Source organism: Arachis duranensis, chromosome 4 (genome assembly GCF_000817695.3).
Source record: "Arachis duranensis cultivar V14167 chromosome 4, aradu.V14167.gnm2.J7QH, whole genome shotgun sequence".
NCBI classification, from domain to species: Eukaryota; Viridiplantae; Streptophyta; class Magnoliopsida; order Fabales; family Fabaceae; genus Arachis; species Arachis duranensis.
Window position 1 is genome coordinate 118,144,838 of NC_029775.3, and position 15,823 is coordinate 118,160,660.

Here is a 15,823-nt window from a genome sequence, read left to right on the forward strand (position 1 = left end):
CCTAATCTTTTTTAGTAGACTTCCTTCCAGTTCTTTTTATTGTTCTTTGCAATTCTACATTTTATATTTATGCAATTTTTATTCGTTTCTGTTTTATTTATTGTAATTTATTATATTTTGTCAAACTTTATTTTTTTCTAAATTATTTTCATAGTCTTTGAAATTTTGTGAAGATTTTTTTTTGTATATTTAAATACTTTAAAATTTTGTAAAGTGTTTTTTAAATTTATCAAGTAAAGTTATTTTATTTTATTTTGATTATACAAAGTTTTTGTCTATTTTTTTTATTATTGATAAAATAAAAATTTAAAGAAGAGTATATTTTACTTTCAAATACTTAGATATTGAATCACTTTAATTATTTGCAATAGTCGACGTCACCTTTGTATCTAATTGTTAAATAATCTGCTTAACACACACATATATATGTTGAAAGTGATTTACTAAAAATTTGATTTTCAAATTTTTAAACCATTACACCAAATTTAAATAAACAGGCCTTGGATTATTTGTAGGGATTGAGTGAGTAATTGAATTACTACATAAGGGGAAACATCATTGATTTTTTTTTTTAAAAAAAAAAAGAAAAATGACACATCCATTTCAACTTCTTCCACGTGCCTTAGGTACGGCGCATTCATCCCCACGTGTCCTGTATCTGATGAGTGATGACGGCATCACGCCCATGTCTCGAACGAAAAAAAAAAATTATATATACACAAACTTCTATATATGGAAATTTATAACGAAGGAAACTCGATTAAATGTGTTGTAATTAAGAAATATTTAATGTAATAAAAATTAAAATAATAATTAAACTATAAAAAAAATTCTAATAATTCTAAAAAGTTTCAAAATGATTTATTATAGCAAATATTATTAGATAACAACTTCAAGACAAATGTTATTCATAAACCATAACAACAACAATACTTTTTTTTTTTTGGGGATAAAAATTAAAAAGGATAATTAGTTTTCAACGAAGTAATGCAATTATAATTTTTCTCATTATTTTGTTTCTTAAAAAATTAATTTATTTACCTACGTATTAGTAGTGTATAAATATACGAGAATTAGTTAAACCCCAAAGGCCGTACTATCCCGCTTCGCTCGTCACTGAGAAAAAGAGAGAAACAAAAAAATAACAGAACAAATCCGAAAAGCGGGACAGTACCGAACTCTCCTCCACCGTCCACGGCGGTGCCTCCGCCTTACGCGCCGCCGCTCCTTCCCGGATCTCATCCTCTCCGGTCAGTTCCACTTTTTCCTTACTAACTTCCGCACCTTTTTGCTCTCTCATATTCATCGATTAAATTTTGGAACCGAGATCGTTTTTATTTATTTATTTTTTTTTAATTTTCTGAGGAATCGAACGGTTTTGGAATTTTTGCAGTCTGATTTCTCTTTTTCTAAATTTCCGAAATTGTGATTTAGTGTTTAACTTTTTAGTTTTCTTTTGATAGTGATTAAAGCTGTCGAATTCAACGATGTTCTGTGAGATTTGTGGTGCGTTGGCTCTTTCACGAGGTTGAAGGAGGCAAGTATCTTGTCCATTTTCATTTCTTTTTCTCGTTTTGAATTTCATAGTAATGATAGTATTGTGTTAATTCATATTCGATTAAATTTTACATTAATGTTTATTAATCATTTTTTACTCTCCTGATCACTGATGTTTGTCTTGCTTTCTAGAGCTTTATGTGATATCTATAATATGATATAATAATAATATAATATATCCGATCAATATGTGTTATCTAATTAGTTTGTTATTATTGTTGGATTAGTGAGTACACGAAAGTGCGTTGTATTGTGTAATTACGTTTTTGTGGTATGGTGGATCCATGCACGAAGATGACGACTGACACTATCATTTTTCTATAGAAAATGATGATCCAAATCCAAGTTGCGTGTTGCAGTCAAAATTTTCAGTTTCACATGAATTATAGGTTGTGGACTTCGATTAGGATATAAAAGTGTGAATGAATTTGCCTAGGTGCTAGGATCAAGGACAGGTTGCCTTTTTTTCATTTATATTATGATGGTTGGTTTGTCTTTAGTGATTGGTTAGGGTAGTTAGAACCTATAGTTTCCCAATTAATTAAGGTGTTGAATAATGCCTGTGAAGTTCCGTTCTTTTGGGTCAATTCATATAAGAAAAAGTAAGGAAGAATAAATTATTTTTTATGGTGTGGTTGAGATTAGGTCGAGCAAGGCAAGTGAGAGAAAATTAAACCTGTTGCAAGTAAATTAAATCTTTCCAGGTTAAATGCCTTAATTGAGTTATATCACTCGTGGCTTGTTATATCAGGATAGATTACATGCTTTTTTGACTTTTCATATTACATGCTTTTTTGACTTTTCATATACAACATTAGTGCTTACAGTCACTTTTATATGTTTGTTTGTTAATCTCTGTGGTAATATATCTATGTAGTGATTTGTTTTTCTTTTTCAATTAGCTTGTTTATCAGGTGTCATCTTGAATGTAACTCTGGTTGAGTGGAATCTGTTTTACCAAGTAAGCTTTTCAAGATTATGTGATAAACTTTTGAGGCTTTTTGGGTTTTACAGAGCTGACTATGTTATTTTATGGTAAAATATCTTCTTTGCAACATCAAGTGCCAGCATTTGAGTTTGGCGTTTGCTTGAGAGAGAAACTCTCTGCCACTGCCGCCTCTGCTGCTGGCGTTGAAGTCTTCCCCTTCTCCTTTTCTTTACACGTGTCCTGATTTGGACACTCGTTTATGTGCCGACATGGCTGTTGCAACCTTCACAGGACCTCCTAAGGGTGAGTGTTGTGGGAATAAGAACATGGAAAAAAAGCCCTCCTGGCGGAGACGAGTATTTGTACAGACTGAAACTGGTTGTGTTTTGGGGATGGAGTTAGATAGAAGTGACAATGCCCATACTGTGAAGAGGAAGTTGCAGATTGCACTCAATGTCCCAACCGAGGAAAGCTCACTTATATGTGGAGACATGATCTTGAAAAATGATTTAAGTGTTGTTAGAAATGATTCTCCGCTTCTTCTCACGAGGAACTTCTTACACCGGAGTTCATCTAGCCCTTGCCTTTCACCAACTGGTAGGGATCTTCAGCAAAAAGATCGGAGTAGAGAAATTGAGATTATAGGCTGTGCAGAAATATCTTCTGAAACAAGACAGCTGGTCAAGGATATTATAAGTGCAATAAAAATGGGCATTGAACCAATTCCCATTCAAAGTGGATTGGGAGGTGCATACTATTTTAGGAACTGCGATGGGGAAAATGCTGCTATTGTCAAACCAACAGATGAGGAGCCTTATGCACCAAACAATCCAAAAGGTTTTGTTGGCAACGCCCTTGGGCAACCAGGACTGAAACGTTCAGTGAGGGTTGGGGAGACAGGCTTAAGAGAAGTTGCAGCTTACCTTCTGGACCATGATCATTTTGCTAATGTTCCTTCTACTGCCCTTGTGAAGGTGACACATCCTATTTTTAACATTAATGACCGGGTCAATGGTAATATGCATCCTAACAAGAAGCAAATAAGCAAGATTGCATCACTGCAGCAGTACATTCCTCATGATTTTGATGCAAGTGATCATGGAACTTCTAGTTTCCCTGTTGCTGCTGTTCATAGGATTGGGATTTTAGATATTCGGATTTTAAATACGGACAGACATGCAGGAAACCTTCTTGTCAGGAAGCTTGAAGGTCTTGGAAGATTTGATCAAGTAGAGCTCGTTCCCATTGATCATGGTCTTTGCCTCCCTGAAAATCTGGAAGATCCATATTTTGAGTGGATCCATTGGCCTCAGGCTTCAATTCCCTTCTCAGATGATGAGCTCAACTACATACATAATTTAGACCCATTTCGTGATTCAGACATGCTGAGAATGGAGCTGCCCATGATTCGAGAAGCTTGTTTGCGGGTTTTGGTTCTCTGCACCATATTCCTTAAGGAAGCAGCCGCCTTTGGCCTTTGTCTTGCTGAGATTGGTGACATGATGAGTCGGGAATTTCAGGGTCATGATGAAGAGCCCAGTGAGCTTGAGCTTATATGTATTGAAGCAAAGAAACTATTAGAGCAGGAAGAGTTTACTTCTTTCGAGGCAGAAGTAGGAGATAAAGAGGCGACTCAGTTCCAATTAGATTGTGAGGATCAGAGTTTTGACTTCAATGCGAATGAAGAGAAACTGACTGGCATGCCATTTTTCCCATTTGGATCAAGAAGTAGAAATGGCAGAAACCCACTCTCTAAGCTAGAGGAAAATGTGATGGAGGATGAGGCCGTGAATGAAGAGGAGACAACCTTAGGTGCAGATAAATGTACAGGCCCTGCAGGAAATTTGGTACCTAACATTTCGATGCTGTCAATGTCCATGAAAAGCGCGGGAATGGATGGGAAAAGTTGGCAGCACTCGGGTACAAAGCAAAAAGGTGGTTTTTTGGCTGGTACATCATCTGGGAACACGAGTTTGAATGAGTTGCCTGCGACCTCTAGCTTCGTGAAGGTGACAGATATGGATGAAGAGGAGTGGAACCAGTTTCTTGAGAATTTTCAGAGGTTGTTGATCCCAGCTTTTGATAATTGCAAACGAGGGAATGGGGGTAAGAAGCAGAGACAGAGGCTAGGAACGTCATGCCAGTTTTAGCCTTATCTTCATCAATCAAACATGGAATGAAACTATGGAGTCTTTGCATAGTGCAGAGGCTTAGCACAAAGCAGGATTTTGGAGGTGTGTGATAATTATATGAAGACTGTCAGGTATATAAGCTCTTCGATCAGCAAATAGAAGCGAGACCTTACTTTCCCAATGTGTGTGAAGAACATGTCCTTTTTATAGTGTTTTTTTCCAGTTTATGTTCACTGGTTAGCATGTTAAATAAATCTGTTCATGTTATGTTCCTAATAAAACTATCTTGTGTGCTTTGTCTGCTTTTTTTATTTTGATGAATTTTTCATTCCATCCTTGTGGCATACGAATCTTGTCAAATACCAATCTGTTATTTAACAAGAGGAATGTTGGACTTCGAATCTTCGTTGCCTTAAAAGTGTTTCCTGAGCTTTGTTGTGATCTGGTTTCGATGGGTTAATTGATGTTGAACGCATGTAACATCATAACTAATAAGGTTATATACATATAAAGTATCTAATATGTAACTCAAACATCATTTCAAAATCTATATCATGAAAATGCCAAAAACGATTTACAAGACCCTTTTTTTCCACATAACCTGAAACAAGAGCAAGGTAATGCTTGGTTTGAAGGTAAAAAATAAAAATGGGGATAATCTACTCCTTATATTAAAATTGTCAACAAAATACTGCACATATTAAAAATTGTAAATTCTTTTCCATGTATTCAAGTTAGTAGTAGTTGATTCATTAATTCCATACCACCCCATCAACTTTGGTTATGACAGGGCTATAGAAGTCCTAAAAACTATTACTGAACCTAAGTGCTACCTCAATTATGGTTTCATCTACCTTCTCTTTGGTTCATGGTGGTGGCTATCCTACTTAACTCAACTTGTTGATCCTCTATCCTACTCAAAGTTCTTGAGTAGTTACTGCTTGCAAATGACATGGTGTCTTCCTTCACAAGGCGCCTTTGCTTAATCATCATTATACCTTGTGATATTTCACCAATAGAGGGTCTTTTCCTAGGTGATTTATGCAAACATTTGTGAGCAATTTTGGCTAGCTTCCTTACTTCTTCAAGGTTGCATTTCCCCACAAGTTGTGTCTCAATAATCCCATCTATGCCATCATAGTCCATTGCAGCCTTCCATTAAAAAGAGAAATGAAGGTTAAGTTGCATCAATTTTTTCTATGATTTTACTTCTCTCAATTTGTGGATATTAAGAGGTATGGTGTGATAATATTCCTTAACCTTATTATGGGAGGTCAGTGTAATATATCAGAAAAATCATTATTAGGTCTACACAGATTCATAACAATTCTAGCACAGAAGATTTCAAGATGATGATGCATCGGCTATCTAAAGCAAGAACAACTTACAAGGTTGATGTATTCCATCAAATTTTGATGGGGGTGGATGGCAGTAATGAGCTCAAAGATTATTATACCAAAACTGTAAATGTCACTCTTCATTGTGAACTTGCTTGTGGAGATGTATGCTGGATCCATATAGCCATATGTGCCTTTAAGGCCAGATTTGTGGTCATCAAATACCTCTTCCTTTGATAGCCCAAAATCAGCCACCTACATAATTTCACAACCTATTACTTATATGTCAATCAATGCATATGAGTGCCCAGAGTTCCACATCAGATAGTATGAGATGCTTGATGTTGTATTTAAAAAAAGCGATTCTTCTCTCAAAAGCTGGTTTTTAAGATATGGTTTCTCAGTTTCCTTAGATACTTAATTCACATATCTATTATGAACCATATATTACCAGGAATTGATGACCATGCTTGATTTGACATTGTATGAAGGTGTTAAGACAATGAATTTTCAAAGAGATATTCTTGCAAGAACATGAATCTAACACATTATATTTAAGCACACTCACAGGGAGATACAATTGGCTTACCTTAGCTCTCATGGAGTGATCTAGAAGTATGTTGGCCGATTTCAAATCGCGATGTATCACTGGTGGGACTGCCTGTTCCATGCAAGTTCATATTAACCAAATGCAGTTCTTAGGGGGAAATATAATAATAAAATAAAATATTTGAACATACTCCTTCATGAAGGTATTGTATTCCATGTGAAATATCAACAGCAATCTGCAGCCTGTCATCCCAACTTAGATCCTTGTCTTCATCTAAATGCATGCATAGCATCAATTAGACTCAACAAAGATTCAATAAAACTTCATTTGCATGATGAAATTGGTTAAAGTTAGAAAGAAAAACTTGTATTAATGATTGTGGACTGCTAAATATACATGTAAAAGGAAAAAAGTTCTTTTCTGTCTGTTTGAAGCAACTATCATCTAACATTTTTCCACTTACCATATAAAAGGTTTGATAAACTTCCATTACTCATGAATTCATAAACCAACATACGCTGTCCTTTATCCACACAGTATCCTAACAAGTTCACAAGATTCCGATGATGCAGTCTTCCTAGCAGAAGTACCTGCACGAAATCAAACACGTCTGCGTAAACCACGGACGGCATATACAAATGAAATCATATTTGATTGAAGCATAACTATGGATTTTGAAGGTTATTAGCATATTCACCTCTGTCTGGAACTCTTTCTCTCCTTGTTTGGAGTTGGGAGCAAGCATCTTCACAGCTACCACCTCTCCTGTAGCCATTGTGGCTTTATAAACTGTGCCAAATGATCCTTCTCCTAATGTATTTGTGAAATTCTTTGTGGCCTTTTGAATTTCTCTGCAACAATTACATGTGCAATTCTAAGTCCTTTTCCTTGCAAACATGCAATGTGGTTGTTTCTACATATACCAAAGCTTCACCATAAAGGTGCCTTAGAAACTAGATTTTATTTGTATGCACTGATAGTACAAAAAGTTTTACACAGACATCCAATGTTGTATTGTCACATTAACAGACACCATATAAATATAAAAAAGTTAACATGGTTTATTACAGAAAAATTTGGAAGCAATCCAAAAGAGAAAAGAATCATGTTGCTTACTTGTAAGAGTACTTCAGAATTCCAGAAGCAGGGGAAACTGGATCCTTGGTTTGATGATTCCACCAACCGAAATAATGTGTCTTCCTTTGTAGATTATCTGATCCTGAAATGGCTATGGAACTTGTGAGAGAAGCACTAATTTCAGTGCTTGCTTCCAATCCATTTGTTCTTATTGGAAGAGTTGTTGAACCAGGATCATTTGCAGATCTTATGAGTCGAATGCGCTTCTTGTACCACCTCGCGGCGAAGAATGTGGCACAAGCTATGAGAACTCCAAGGGCCACACCAACAGTGACACATATGATGACTAAATCAGCTTGCTTAACCATTCTATGATCTCTATGAAAATTTCATCTTGCAGAAAACTAGCACAAGATCAAAGCTTCACTGTCACAAAGTTAACATAACACATTTTTTATGTAGAAAAGTTGATTCAATTCTTCATCTAGCAAGAACTCACACTAAATTGACTTAGATGATTCATAAATTCAAAGGAAATCATCATAATTGCATAATATTAATATCTTATCCACAAACCCTTTATGTATACTTACTATTCATAAATTATAACATCAATTATCAGATTGCCAAATTTCCAAACTATAAACATAACCTTCAAATTAGAAATACAGGAAACAAAAATTGTCCCTCTTATCGTTAAAACTCAGAAACCAAGCCAAATCAAGATTGATTCAACAACAGTGATATGTTTGACATATTATGACATATGGCCATACCTTAATCAGAAGAAGACAGAGACCCCATCATAGAAAAAGGAGATTTTTTTTTTGTTATTTTTGTTGTTTGTTCAGATCCTGAGATGAACTTGAACCTTGTGTTGATTAATTCTTTGTAGTTGTAATTGGTCTAGGCGAGTTTAAGGTGCAAAGTCAATGATGTCATGCATCATAGACCAATCCAACTTAGATAATAGTAGAAAATTATGTAACATGAAAAACTGAAAACACAACATGATGTTGGAACCTTTAAGGAAAAGGAAGGTGTCTAAGTTGGAGGCTTATGTATGTTGTTAGGAGCGTACAAGAAAGAAACGATAGTAAGTGAGAAAACGCGGATTTGGTAAGTGCAAATGAAACTGTTCAATTATAGTGTGCATGATACCATAGACATTGTTGAATGTTGATCAGGTTCAACTGTTCCAAGTTGGTGCGTGTGCTTTGATTTTTTTTTTTTTGTTGGTTTGAACTTTTGAAAAAGGCATGGCTATAATTGATTATGTGCAACCAAATTCGGTTGATTTAATAGTTAATTCACTAGTTCACTTAATTAAGTGTGAGAATTTGAATCTCATCTTATGCACATAGTAATTATTGGATAGGGACAAACTTTTAAATAAAGTTTCAGTCAGTTCTTTGACCTATTGAGTCGAAGCTGAAGAACTAAAATAATAAAAATATTATAATTGATTATTTAATTACAGGATTGTCTAATTTTTAAGGTGTTTTATTATTATTGTTATTATTATTAAATTTGGTTGTATATGAAAGGAAAAATTAATAATAATTTATTATATGCTATGATTAATATTATTATAATTATTAGAATTGTTATTGTAATACTAATATCAAAATTAATTATTGAAAACATTTTTTTGTCATAAGAATTTCTATGAGGCAGCCAGTGATTGGGGCCCATTTCCCTGTAGAATCAGTCCTTGACTTATTTAATTTTGGTATGTTTGTCGTATGTTGTATTGCATAGGCATCTTGCTTTTACTCGCATTACACTGTTAATATATGATAACGACTTCGTCTACTTTAATTTTTAGCTGCGCTTAAGGATGTGGATGTCTATCTTTTATACTAATGTATTATAATTTATAATCTTATAATAACTCTCACTACTTAAAAAAAGGATTAAGAAAAAATCTAAACAAGAGCAGTACATCGAAGAACGAAGATGCTACATGTTTTCTAAATTTAAATATTTTAGTATATTTTGATAATATTACTCTTTTTTTAAATATTCAGTTTTTTTCAATTTTTTAATTTAATAATTTTTTAAAATTTAAGCTTTATTTTAGTAAAAAATAATTCTTTTTAGATTTATTTTTAGTTTATATATAATATTTAATTTAATTTATTTACATAATAATATAATTGATTGAAGCTTCTATATAATGAATAAGGTATTAACCTACCAATAAAATTAAATATAAAAATGGAGATGATCAAATACCAATGAAAAGCACTTTTTTGTGGTGGTTCAATTCAATCACATGTGTGGTGATGAAGACAGTAATTGAGGTACAATGGAAACTCCACAAATTTTCCGATGATGAAAAATTCTCTCTAAAACTCGATACTATTTTATCCGTGATTTAAAAATTTTTTAACTCTAATTTTATCGGCTGTATTCTAAAGTTCCATTCCTGACCCAATTCTAAACAAATTAATATTTTTCAATCAAATATAATATTTAATTATTTTATAGCACATAAACATATTAATAAATAAAAAATATAAAATTAAGTTCGTATTAAAATTAAAAACAATAAAATTATAATAAAATTTATGTTAAAATTACAAAAAAAGAGATAAAATTATATCTCCATTAAATTTATTATATATGTATAATAAATTTTAGTTACATACTATATAATATATTAGGAATACGATTAAACTGAATAGGATTAAGTCTAAACTTACATCCAATCCTACTCGTAGTTCAATCATCTTTACTCTTTGTAACAATCGTCTTTTATTTTCTTTTATCTCTTATTTTTTAAATTTTAAAAATGAGAGATAAAAAAAAGAAATTGGTTATTAGTTGTTACACTCTCAACTTTACCTGCTATAGATTAAGTTGTCAATTCTATTCAAATGGGTTGGATCGAGTTAAATATTCGCGGACAGAATTAATATTTTCAATCCATCTTAAAAGTAAAAATAAAAAAATAATATTCTACAAATTAAATTATTAATTCTATTCAAATAAATTAGGTCAAATTAAATACCTGTAGACATAATTAATAATTTCAACCATCTTAAAAACCATTATATTTCCTTGAGAATAATGTGCATTTGTGAAAAACCAATTTTCTCTTAAAAAGGTACGCATTGGACATTGGTGTCAATATATATTAGACCAAACAAGAATTTTTTGTTTTTTTTTTTAAATTAGGGTTTAAATAAATGACATAAAACTATGTTGTCTTTTTTTTTTTTAATCATGTTACCTTGAATAGACATACTATTATAATGTAAACTTGTACTATTTAGCTTTCGCAACTATTCCACTAGTACCTATTTAATTTACAAGAGTAGTATAACAAAGAATTAACTATTAGAATGGAAATTATCAACAATAGTTAAACAGGTACTTTGAATGGGTCAGCATTCGAGAAAGGAGGACGACCTCCAATTAATAATGATCCACGAGTAAAATAAGAGTAATATTTATAAGGAATTCTACCCTTTAAGTTCTTTTTTTTTTTTCAAAAGATATAAGAATTAGAAAAATATATATATAATATATTTTGGGGCGGATATTTCACCTTGTATTTATAGCGTATTAGAAATTAGAAAAAAATTCAACCAGATTTATGCCAAATTTAACGAAATTTCTTTATATAATCTGGATTGAATATCTTCTTGTTGTTTAATTATGCCCAAAAAATTGAATACATTTGAAAAATACTTTAAACATAGTTAGAATATTGAACAGTAACAAAGTATAAAGAAATTATAAAGTTGTCAAAAAAATAAAAACTTGAATTTGTCAAATATTATCCTATAATAGTTATTACTTTTTCTTGAGATTTTTTTTCTTTTTTTTTGGGTGTGTTTAGCTCGTCTTATAATTTAAATAAGAATTCGTCGTACATCCTAAAAAGTATTACTAACCTTTGATCGCTTTGTTAATCACTTTTTTTTAATAATCTAATCTTAATCGAGAAATTGTATTGAATTCTGGGTTATTGATGAGAATTCAATAGTTTGTTCGACTATGGCGGCTACATATGACAAAATGGTAATTAGGTATTCTTTATGAAAAATATTTCACATATCCTCTTACAGATATTTGTTTGTTGATATTTTCAAAAGATGATGTTTTATAGCGTAAATTTTGAGGTTTTCTTTAGAGTTGTGTGTTTGGAGATAATAAAAAAATAAATAAATAAATAAAATTATTACAAATAAAAATCTAAAAAATATAGCATAAAATTATAAATAAATTTCATTAATTATATGATATTTAAATGTCTATATAGTAAGTAAATGTTATTATGCTAAAGTTGATTGTAGTTAAAAATATTTTTGATAATTTATTTGAGAGAATATATGAAATAGAGTAATAATAACAAAAGTGTTACTAAATATGTTTAAATATATTAAATAATATACACTTTGAGTATTTATTTGTAATAGAAAATTATTACTATGATTAATTTTATGTAGATGTTAATTGTATTTAAGTATTATTTTTTAGTTTAATAATTGAATAATAATAATAAGTATTAAATTTTATTGATTAACATGATTAAAGTTTTTTTTATCAATTTTTGTAAAAATTTTATTATTTATTATATAAAACTATTGAGACGGCACAGTTACAAAAAATAATATATATACTTATTGTTATGGTACAGTTATAATAAATATATAGATAGATAGATAAATTAGTTATCATAGTAATAATTTCTAACGCACTTATTCTCCTCAGAAAACTTTTTATGTTCTTCTCATAATTATTTTCGTGAATCTCCCAAATATATATACTTAATCATCAATAAGGGGGCTCACTCACGAAATTTCAATGATAAAATATAGAATAATCATAATGAGAAAATGTTTAAACTACAGAACTTCACCTATATCCAACTATATAAAAGAAAATTGAAACCACTCACTTAAGTCCTATATGTTTGATACACATAAAATAAAATAACTATAGATATAATAGGAAACCAAACCTATATTAGTTATATCTTAGCTGCTAGGCCATACCAAGTAGTTAATTGTTATCTAGCTACATGGCACAAAACTTTCCTAAATACATATACTATAGTAATATATGAATCTATATATATATCTATGCCATTATCATCATTATTAATTATTATTATTATTACACTCTTCTTATCTTTGGATCTATCTCAATTTCCAGGCCCATTATTATTGATGGGTGGCTTGTGACTTGGTTTTCCTTTATAGTCTTTATAGATGAGATTGGCTACCTCTTTTTCTGCCTCAACAAGACTTTGGTGATGATGGTTTTCATCTTTCTTATGAGAAGTACCTTCTTGTTTTGCTTCTTCAGATATCTTTAAGCTCTTCCTTCTTCTTTCATTAATTGATACATCATTGCAATCTTGTGAACATTTTGTGTTTGTTTTGGTTGGACCACTTCTCCTTGGAATCACAAATTTGGTGAATAATCTTGATGCCTTTGACTCCATTATCATATGCTTATTCTGTGTAAAATAAATGTACAATAATATTTTTTTTAGATCATTGTTTAATAAAAAAATGATGGAATTATATTTTTTGAATTTAATTTTGATGTATTATCAGTGTAAAACAGTTTTAGATATACATTCAATTATGTAATGCCACGTCACTAAAATAACTATTATTTTCATTAATTGCGTGAATAGTTATTTAAAAAATGAATGTGATTGTACGACTATATAAAATATTTCACACTGTCAATGTATTAAAATTAAATTCTATGTTTCTTTCAAAAAGAAAAAATGACAATGTTTGACTCTCATTAAGATAGAAGCTTTAAAAAGTCATCATTATATTAAGATAACATACTAAATTAAAGTATTGCACATTTGAAATTGAAACGTGTTGATTCTTCTTTCCAAGGAATGAGGTGAGGATCTAATTAAGAATCAACTTTAGTTTAAGAATTAATCTCCTAATAACACTTATATGGAGACTATGTATTGATTTTAATATATAGTCTTGTATGTCAAACCTGAGTATTATCTTAAACTATATATCATACACATATTCAATAATGTTGGGAACAAAAATGATGTAATAATAATAATGTATAAGGATATAAAAATATTAGAACCTGATCTTTCTTTTGCTCTCCTAGGCTTCCGAAAGAGGACTTCAAGCCATATAGCACATTTCCTGAGCAATGAAATTAAAGCATAAGGGGAAAAAAAAATCTTTGATCTAAAGATTTCTTAAAAAAAAAAAAACAAGTATATATATTATGTTTCAAATTAAATAAAAGTTTTAGGAAAATAAAAGGTGCACATGAAATGAAAGTTTAGTTAAATTAATTTTAAGCTAGCAAATACACATATATAATTATACACTCACAAGGGTTTTGAAAGCTTTTTACTCAGTTATGTTTTGGAAGGTGGTGGCTTGGCCCATGATAATCATCAGTGAATGCTACAAAACCATGATCCATTAAGAGTAGCTTTCTTGGTTGTTTACAACATTTTACAATTTTATGATCTCCCTCATCAAATATTCCATCAAAATATGTTGTTGCACCTGAAATATTCTCTTCATGAGTATTCTTGGAATCCATGTCTTCTTCATGTTTTGTAAGTTTCTTCTTTGCTCCAAGCCATAGTTTCCTCATATTATTAGCAATTCCACTCCTTTCAATTATTGGTTCCTGCTCATATATATCACACCTTAGACATTTCATTCTATGTTACATTTAAATAATATATATATACACTAATAAAATAGAACACTTATTTGAAAATCTATTATATATAGATTTCCGGAATAATACTCTTAACATAAGTCTTTTTCTCTTTTTTTTAATCTATATATATACCTATTTACATGAGTTTTATCTAGTTTAATTTCTATAAATATATCTAATAATTTAATTAAATATTGGACATACCTTTTGATACATGGTTGTCATTCCAGTCATCACTTCAAGCTTGTTTTGGTTACTATTCTGACCTGAAATTTCATAAGAATTTGTGGAAACTGATTAGATCATGGGAACTTAATTGATTAGAATTTAAATAAATAATTAAAGAAAATTAAATATGGTATTTTATTACCTGAAACATTTGAAACTGATGATGAGTTCCCTTGGGCAGTGATGACTAACATAAACCCTAATAAAAGGCTTGAAATCATTCTGATTATTATGAGCTTCATTTGATGAGGTTTCTTCTTATATGGTTTTGTATATTTTTTCTTTTGTTCAACAACTATATCAAATAAAGAGAGAAAACTTAACAAGGAGAACATGGTTTTATAGATAGTTAAAATCAAAGTAGTTCAAACATAGGTCAAAGCTTAAGGGTTCCGACATCTGTTTCTTAAATCATTATATTATTCATTGGTATGTGAAAAGCTCAGAAAAGCTCAAAATCAGATGAATTAATTAATTATTTAAAATTTCAAGGGTTTTTTTTTTTAAGAAAGGAGTGTATTTGTAATTTTTAAAGCAAGTTCAATTATTTATCTATTTGTTATAGATTTAGTTATTTTATTATGGTAGATTTGATTATTTTAGTAGTTAATTATTTAATTAAAAAAATATAAATATATGATTGTTGATTTAGTTACTGATATTTTTTTGTGTATAGTATTTTTTGAGTGTATAATAGTATAGCTAAGGTTGATTTGAGATGTAAGAAAATGAACAAACAGTCATAAAAGTCATAACTTGGTTTCTATATAATCATCATGTGTGCCTCCTAATTAAACATTATAATATATACCCATAAAATAAATAAAAAATTGATAAGGGTAAAAAATAAAACTCAAGGTCAGCTAGATCTGTTGTATTCTTTTATATATATATATATATCAAGAGAGTAAAATTGAGGAACTCAATAAATAAAAGGTACTCCTTAGTACTCTGTTTAACTGTAAAATAGTTTTAAGTAGTTGTGATTAGTAGATGTTATATAAAGAATATTTTTTATTATTAAGTCATTTTTTTATTATAATAAAAAACAAAGTATCCAGGAAAAGCAACAAAAAGAATAAAAAATTTTTTGCGTGAACTGTAGTGCACTTTTAATTAAAAAAAAGTTATTTGTTTAACAACAACAAAAAAACCAAAAATGACTTAATAATAAAAAACATTTTTTTTATATAGCACCTATTAATCACAACTGCGTAAAATTATTTTACAGTTAAATAGAGTATCAAAACGTACTCTTTACTTGCTGAGTTATATATATCAATCACTTGCTAGTAGCTATGAACTGAAACATGACAAATCAAGA

At 30.3% G+C, this 15,823-nt stretch overlaps 3 protein-coding genes across 5 annotated transcripts; 1 reads left to right on the forward strand and 2 right to left on the reverse strand.

Moving 5' to 3' along the window:
- Positions 1 to 2,457: 2,457 nt before the first annotated feature.
- Positions 2,458 to 4,898, forward strand: LOC107486559 (phosphatidylinositol 4-kinase gamma 7). Of its 2 annotated transcripts, none has more exons than XM_016107110.3 (2): positions 2,458 to 2,518; positions 2,620 to 4,898. In XM_016107110.3, exon 2 carries the CDS (start codon positions 2,755 to 2,757, stop codon positions 4,633 to 4,635), a length of 1,881 nt encoding a protein of 626 aa, XP_015962596.1. In that variant the 5' UTR covers positions 2,458 to 2,518; positions 2,620 to 2,754; the 3' UTR covers positions 4,636 to 4,898. The 2 variants fall into 2 exon arrangements, with proteins under 2 accessions (XP_015962596.1, XP_052116807.1); XM_052260847.1 differs by having other exon boundaries at positions 2,496 to 2,518; positions 2,626 to 4,898.
- Positions 4,899 to 5,245: 347 nt separating this feature from the next.
- LOC107486558 (calcium/calmodulin-regulated receptor-like kinase 2) lies at positions 5,246 to 8,726 on the reverse strand. 2 transcript variants are annotated; one of them, XM_016107107.3, is made up of 8 exons: positions 8,358 to 8,726; positions 7,621 to 7,985; positions 7,202 to 7,355; positions 6,968 to 7,094; positions 6,695 to 6,777; positions 6,544 to 6,615; positions 6,006 to 6,209; positions 5,246 to 5,769 (listed from the first exon to the last, which is right to left on the reverse strand). In XM_016107107.3, exons 2-8 carry the CDS (start codon positions 7,947 to 7,949, stop codon positions 5,464 to 5,466), a joined length of 1,275 nt encoding a protein of 424 aa, XP_015962593.1. In that variant the 5' UTR covers positions 7,950 to 7,985; positions 8,358 to 8,726; the 3' UTR covers positions 5,246 to 5,463. The 2 variants fall into 2 exon arrangements, with proteins under 2 accessions (XP_015962593.1, XP_015962594.1); XM_016107108.3 differs by having other exon boundaries at positions 7,621 to 8,007.
- A 3,971-nt stretch (positions 8,727 to 12,697) lies between these two features.
- On the reverse strand, positions 12,698 to 14,786 carry LOC107486361 (uncharacterized). The gene is made up of 5 exons (XM_016106896.3): positions 14,642 to 14,786; positions 14,476 to 14,537; positions 14,109 to 14,235; positions 13,672 to 13,733; positions 12,698 to 13,057 (listed from the first exon to the last, which is right to left on the reverse strand). The coding sequence occupies exons 1-5, from the start codon at positions 14,739 to 14,741 to the stop codon at positions 12,740 to 12,742; spliced, it is 669 nt and encodes a 222-aa protein (XP_015962382.1). The 5' UTR covers positions 14,742 to 14,786; the 3' UTR covers positions 12,698 to 12,739.
- Between the last annotated feature and the right edge of the window lie 1,037 nt (positions 14,787 to 15,823).